At 43.5% G+C, this 7,532-nt stretch overlaps 1 protein-coding gene across 1 annotated transcript in view; it reads right to left on the reverse strand.

The window, feature by feature from the left end:
- Positions 1-4,325, reverse strand: part of ME1 (malic enzyme 1) — a 546,137-nt gene extending 541,812 nt beyond the window's left edge. The window contains exon 1 of the mRNA XM_040350020.1: positions 4,059-4,325. Coding sequence (XP_040205954.1) covers positions 4,059-4,175 — 117 coding nt within the window. The 5' untranslated portion in view covers positions 4,176-4,325. The remainder of the gene's footprint in view (positions 1-4,058) is intronic.
- Positions 4,326-7,532: the final 3,207 nt, after the last annotated feature.

The following is a 7,532-nucleotide window of genomic DNA, read 5'->3' on the forward strand; positions in this document are numbered from 1 at the left end:
ACCGATGGGCTATACACATGGTCGGTTTGGACCGATGAAACTGAACCTCGGTCCATTCTCATCGGTTTTGTCCGACCGTGTGTACGGGGCCTTACAGGTCCGATTTCAGCTCTAATTTTTGGCTGAATTTGGACCTGAAGCAGACCAGAAGACACACAAGACACCTGTGCAATTCACACCGGAGCCGCTTTGGAAATCTGTGAACTGGCTCCATTGAGAGCCGGTCACAGTCTTCTGACTTACAAATTGGATGTGGAGAAACGCACATCCAATTCGCAATAGTGTGAACCAGCCTAAATGTTTTTCTATCGTAAAGCATTCTCTGCAATAAAGTGGTTGTGAAGGTACAAGGTATTTTACCTTAATGCAATCTATGCATGAAGGTAAAAAACCTTCAGTGTGCAGCAGACCCCCCAGCCTCCATAAAACTTACCTGAGCCCCCTCTCCATCCAGCGATGTCCCTGGGAACCTTGGCTCTTCAGGGACTTGCACTCCTGATTGGCTCCCGCTGCTGTCATTCACAGCCAATGAGCCAAACAGGAGATAAAGGGAGCGGGGCCGAGCAGTGGCTCTGTGTGTGAATGGAGTGCTAGATAAGCGCACAAGCACTTTGAAATATGCATTGTATAAGGCCTCATGCACACTGGGCATTTCATTTGTTGCTCTGAATATCTTTTAATCCTGGCTGGAAATTGCAGCTTAAAAAATGCACCAAAAGCCACATATTGCACATGTGTTTAGGCACATCAAGTGTTTGAGCATTTATGGATTCCCTTTGCCAGAATATTCATTTATTCTACCCACTAGAATGAAAGAACACTCAAGCGCTAAATGTGTCTAGTGTTTAGATGCATTTATGTACAGCAGGCATTTTTGTTTGCCCAAAAGCCCCTCTTCTGAATGCGCTGGTGATGGGAGTTTTTTTTTTTTTTCATCCTGCAAAGGCTCCTTTTTTAATATGCCTGTACACGTCTAACATGTGCATAACACATACATTGAGTGAACATAGGTGCTTTTACACAGTGGCGTCTCCAGCTTTCATATTTAGGGGGGGCACATGGGGGGGACAGGGACAAAAGTAGGGGGGCCAACTATAAAATGCAATTATATATATATATATATCCTGGGGCCCTTTACTACGATCCCACTATGGGCCCTTTCATATGTTCTGCAGTGAGCTCCCTTCCTACTATACTGGGGCCCCCCAGGGTGGCAGAAAACAAGAGATATATGTCACCAGCACACCAAGAAAATATAAGGGTCCAAAGCAGTGGGAGAACTATCATTGTTGCAAAGGTTGTCTTGCCACCGGGCCCTGGTGTTCTGCCACAGTGGGGATCCCCAGTTGTCCTGTCCCTGCTATTTACAGTGCTGGTCTGGCATCTGTCTCCTTGGCAGCGGCGGCAGTCTATTAGGACCTAGTGCTGGTGACATTATGGGTGCATGCAGGGGAAGGCTGGCACTATTGGTTATAGAGAGCCGAGCCCCCAGCTGGTCACCTAGCAGCAGTAATGCTGTATAACCTTCTCTGTTGACATGCTGATCGGCATGTGATCCAGGTGATGCTCCCAGTCAGATCTAATAAACACAGTATTTATTAGCATCAAGAGTACAACCACATGAATATAATCAACCGTATGTTCCGCAGCCATGTGGGCTCTATGCCTGTAAAGTGTGGGCTTTGATCAATAAAATCACTGATATTTAACACTAGGATTTGACTAAGAGCATCACCTGGATTGCATCCCGATCAGCATGTCAGAGAAGGGTCCACTGATGCTAAGCAACCTGCAGGGAGCTCAACTGTCTACAACCAATAGAGATGGGCTCGGGTGTGTTTGAAATCCCACATGCCCGATCACGCCAGGAAGCCGACACTCCACAGTGCTAATCAATGTATGAGCTGCCTAAGAGCTAAGACCAGCCATAGACAGTTTAAATCTCAGCTGGTTCAGCAGAAACTGGCTGAGATTTGAACCATTAATTAGCAGATTCTCTTATAATTATCACTAGTGGTTTCTGTATAGCCACTGGTGATAATCACTGTTTGTTGGGAGAATACAATTGCTGGGCAGGAGGGATATTCCCCTGTCACCACGGTCTGTGTTGATGGGGGAATCATGCAAGTTTCTTTCCTGCAATCTGTGGATGCAGGAAAGAAATTTGCACCATATATTATCTGCCTAACTGAAAGTGAAAGTAAATTGTGAATGTTTTGAAAGAACATGAGAGGGGGAGGGAGACAGATGGGGGGGAGAGAGAAGGGATGGAGATAATGTAGTTCAGTGATTACAGTGTACTGCAGTCTGCAGTGCACACACTTAAACACGGTCCAGGCTAGAATATGTGGTTGTGTGAGCGCTCGCATTATGCAGTGATGGCGAGCAGAGGGAGGAATCCCCCGCAGAGCTGACTGGGGACGCTCTCCCTCTCGGGGAGCAAAATACAAAATTGCAAAAAAAAAATTTTTTTTTTTTTTGGGGGGGGCACATGGTGGGGCACAGCATGATGTTGGGGGGGGTCAGGGCCCCCTCTGGCCCCCCCTAGGGACGCCCCTGCTTTTACAGGCTTAAAAAAAAAAAAAAAAGGGCCAGTCACACCAGATGCAGTTCCATGACTGTCCTCATGCGTTTTCCATGTAATACATGGAAAACACTGTGCATGCATTTTGTGCAGAAAAAAAGCACACGGAACTGCATTTGGTGTGAACTGGCCCTAAAAGAGGCATTTCTACATTCTGTTTGCATGAAGCTTAAGGCTGGCGTTACACCCTGCAAATCCACTGCAGGTTCACGGATCAAATCCGACTCGCTCGCCAGTTCACACTGCCCTATGCAAACTGCTGGGGAGTGTCAATACATTGTTAATGATATCCCCATTTCAGCTTGCATATCGCACTGCGAACTATCAGTTCGGACATGAATCGGATTGCATAGGTGTGAACACCCATGTAATCTGATTCTGGTGCGGACCAAAAAAAGGGTCCTGGGCGAGTTTAGTCTGAATGCAATGCGATTTCAGCCATACTACCTGTATGACTGAAATCGCATCGCACGGACATCGCATGTGATTTGCACCACGCAGCAGTGTGAACAGGCACTAAGACCCCTTTCATATTATGGCAGTTTTCAGGCGTTTTAGCTCTAAAAAATACCCCCTTGAAAACTGCCTCTCATGCCTCCCCAGTGTGAAAGCCTGAGTGATATTACACTGGGGTGGTGCGTTTGTGAAATGTGGCATTTGGGAGGGCCATATACATCAATCCTACAGCGCCCCTGCCTATTGTAATGAAAAGCGCTATGGAAGCGTTGCAACGCGTGCGCTTTTAACCCCATCTTAGGGGCCAAAAAGCTCCGCTAAAGCTACCGTGTTTTTTTTTTCCAGCAGGAAAATGGCTCAAAATTGTCTTGTATACACACAGTCACTTAAATCTTGGTGGAAATTCCGAATGTCAAGAACGCGGTGAGATCAATAAAGTTCAATAGGCAGTTTGGCTCTTCTGCTTGATTCTGAGCATGCGTGTTTTATTGAGCGTCGTAATTGAAGAACGCGATTCACGATAGCAATTTTTCCCGTCACGAAAATTGAGATCCTGCTCTCAATCTTTTCTTGGCAGGAAAACTGACAGAAAAAGTGTGTTGGAGCATACACACAGTCAGTTTTTCTGACAAAAACCTCACATCACACTTTTCCTGTCAGGAAAACTGATCGTGTGTACGAGGCACTAGTGCGTCTCGTTTTTCCTTCACGTTTCCATTCAGGAAGGCTGAATGACTGAAATAAAATGAAGGAACTTCACATGGAAATGGCACATTTGTCACTTCCATCTTTGTAAAACAGTAGAGAAGAAAAATAATGCCATTGACCTGAATATAAAATGAAAAGATATAAAAGCAAGCATGGTAAACAAATGCTTCTAATCAGTGCAGGCATTGAAAACCATATGACAACAGCAAGTTAGCCTAAGTGCAGGCCAGGAGCACACATACACATATGCCTCAGAATACACTCCACTCATGGGGCCTGCAGTGTTCACAAAGCAGCCCGCCCTAATTACCTTGTTAAGGTGGGGGTCCCGGGTTATGTCATAGCCTCTCTTCCTGGTGTACATGAAAGTCTGGCTGTCATGCTGCTCCTTCCCTTGTTGCTCTTTATTTACCACCTGAGAAGACATTGCTGGTACTGATCCAGAGAGAAAGCAATGCTAATGAATTGCTCAGATGTAGAAAAATGTGAGTGCACTGGGGCTTTCTCTTTTGTGAGTCGTTCAATGGCTAGGTGTGTGTTGACTAGTGCTAGTACTGGCAGAGCTGGGAGGATCAGCTGACAGATTGTATGTGACATTAGAGGACAGGAGGAGGGAAGTGCTGAGTCACTGGCACTAAGATAAAGTGCTGAGCTCGCCTTAGCTTCCTTCGCTTTTTTCCCCACTTGTAAGCTGTAAACTTTTATAATACTATTTTCATCACGCCGTGTCATCATTTTGTGCCAGGAACTGTTAAGCTGCAAGCTCCGTTCCGATGGAAAAGTGACGTGCGGCTCTACAATCCTTACTTTGTTAAAGACGGCACGTAGAGCAGGCCTCAGAATTCCTTCGGGACATAACACGTAATGAATAATGTAGTAGTGTGGTGAATACACCTACGTTATAAATCGCAGGGTGGCAGCAGCTGTATCTATTGTTGCAGAAAATGCTGGATGCACTAAATGAGACTTATGCCGCGTACACACCATCACTTTATGTGATGTAAAAAACCGACGTTTTTAAAAACGTCAATTTAAATGACCCTGTGTGGGGGAAAACGTTGTTTTATGTCTTGTGAAAAACGACAAAAAAAAATTGAAGCATGCTTCAATTTTTTGTGTCGTTTTTCAAAACATCGTTTTTTGTTTCACAAAAAATCACTGTGTGTAGCAAAAAACGTTTTTAAACCGGCGCATGCCCAGAAGCTAGTTATGAAGCGAGCTTCAATGGAAAAAAGTAGGTGAACTTAACCTCGCTTTGCTAGAGCATTGTAAAAAAACGATGGTGTGTAGGCAACGTCGTTTTTGAAAATTGAAGTTTCAAAAACGTCATTTTTTACTTCACAGAAAATTTCGTTTTTTTCCATCACATAAAGTGATGGTGTGTACGCGGCATTACAGTAAAACCTTGGTTTGCGAGCATAATTGGTTCCAGAAACATGCTTGTAATCCAAAGCACTTGTATAACAAAGCATTTTTTTACAGGGTATAAAAGAGAAGAGAGGCACCTCTAAGTGTAGCAATAAGTTGCTAAATGTTGTACCTTCATTAACCACTTAAGCCCCGGACCAATATGCAGCGAAATGCCCAGAGGTGTTTTTACAATTTGGCACTGTGCTACTTTAACTGGTAATTGCGCGGTCATGCAATGTTGTAACGAAACGAAATTTGCGTCCTTTTCTTCCCACAAATAGAGCTTTCTTTTGGTGGTATTTGATCACCTCTGCGATTTTTATTTTTTGTGCTATAAACAAATATAGAGCGACAATTTTGAAAAAAATGCAATATTTTTTACTATAATAAATATCCCCCAAAAATATATAAAAAAAAATGTTTTCCTCACATTAAGCCGATACGTATTCTTCTACATATTTTTGGTAAAAAAAGTCACAATAAGCGTTTATCGGTTGGTTTGTGCAAAATTTATAGCGTTTACAAAATAGGGGATAGTTTTATTGAATTTTTATTATTTTTTATTTTTTTTACTACTAATGGCGGCGATCAGCCATTTTTTTCTTGACTGCGACATTATGGCGGACACTTTGCACAATTTTGACACATTTTTGGGACCATTGTTATTTTCACAGCAAAAAATGCATTTAAAATGGGAGTTAACCACAGGCGGCGCTGAAGGGGTTATGTTTCACCTAGTGTGTGTTTACAACTGTAGGGGGGTGTGGCTGAAGGAGTGACGTCATCGATTGTGTCTCCCTATAAAGGGGATGACACGATCGATGCAGCCGCCACAGTGAAGCACGGGGAAGCCGTGTTTACACTCGGCTCTCCCCATTCTTCAGTTCCGGGGACCGATCACGGGACCGGAGCTTCGGACCGGGTCGCGGGCGCGCGCCCGCGACCCATGGTTGGGTAGATGTAAAGGACGTACCATTAAGTCCATCTGCCCAGCCGTGCCATTCTGCCGACGTATATCGTCGTGTGGCGGTCGTTAACACTCCTCTCTACTTTTTTATACTCAGTTGTGACATGACGCTACTCTTATATCAAGACATCGCTTGTATATCAAGGCAAAATGTATTAAAACATTTTGCTTGTCTTGCAAAACTCTCTCAAACCAAGGTTTTAGTGTACTTAGTGTATCACTGTACAACGATAAATTGGGCTGAGTAATCTACAACTAGCCATATGTGGGCAGATCCTTTGCCGGTTACAGCAATCCAAGTACTGTACCATCTCCAAGAACCCGCAACTGCAAAAAAGTTACATTCAGCTACTCTCAGCAGTTATATTGTCTCAGAAAATCAGACTGTCCTTTATAAAGACGGATGGACTATAACCACTAGGACCAGAGCAATGTCTGCTATTGACCTGTTTATTCCCCACATAACTTTGTCATTATACAATTTTCTCGTCCAATTTTCTATTTAAGCCCCATACACACTATAATGCCGCGTACACACGACCGTTTTTCATGACGAGAAAAAATGCCATTTTTTTAATTGGTCATTAAAAATGATCGTGTGTAGGCTCCAGAGCATTTTTGAAAAATGGTCATGTGTAGGCTTTAACGACAGGGAAAAACAACGCGCATGCTCAGAAGCAAATTACGAGAAGAGAAATTTGCATAATCAAGCCCAAAGGGTGACACCATTCGAATGGAACTTCCCCTTTATAGTGCCGTCGTACGTGTTGTACGTCACCGCTCTTTGCTCGAGCATTGTTTTTTTTACGATTGTGTGTATGCAAGGCAGGCTTGACAAGAATCACATTGAGAAAAACTTTTTTTTCCATGACATGAAAACCGGTCATGTGTACGCGGCATTAGATTTTCTGCAGATTTTGGTCTTCAGATTTACCAAAACCATGTAGTGCAAGGGCCTACCTGATTGTATACAAATTGAAACTCTTAAGGGTTAACCTCATATTATATGGTTTTGGTAAATCTGAAGACAAAAATCTGTGTATGGGGCTTAATTAGAAAGTTGTACGAAAAAATTGTATAATGTATGACAAAGTTATTTGGCAAATAAACAGGTGTGTATGGGGTCTGAATTCGAACAAAACCATATAATATGAGGTCAAGCATAAACACTTTGGGCCAGATCCACAAAAAAGTTACGTTGGCGTATCTATTGATACGCCGCGTAACTTCTAGGATGCTCCGGCGTATCTTTGTTTTGTATCCACAAAACAAGATACGCCTGAATGGGGGCTAGATCTGACTGACGTACGTCTTAGTACACCGTCGGATCTTAGGTGCATATTTACGCTGGCTGCTAGGTGGCGCTTCCGTTGATTTCCGCGTAGAGTATGCAAATTAGCTAGATAT

This window comes from Rana temporaria, chromosome 4, assembly GCF_905171775.1.
Source record: "Rana temporaria chromosome 4, aRanTem1.1, whole genome shotgun sequence".
Taxonomy (NCBI): Eukaryota; Metazoa; Chordata; class Amphibia; order Anura; family Ranidae; genus Rana; species Rana temporaria.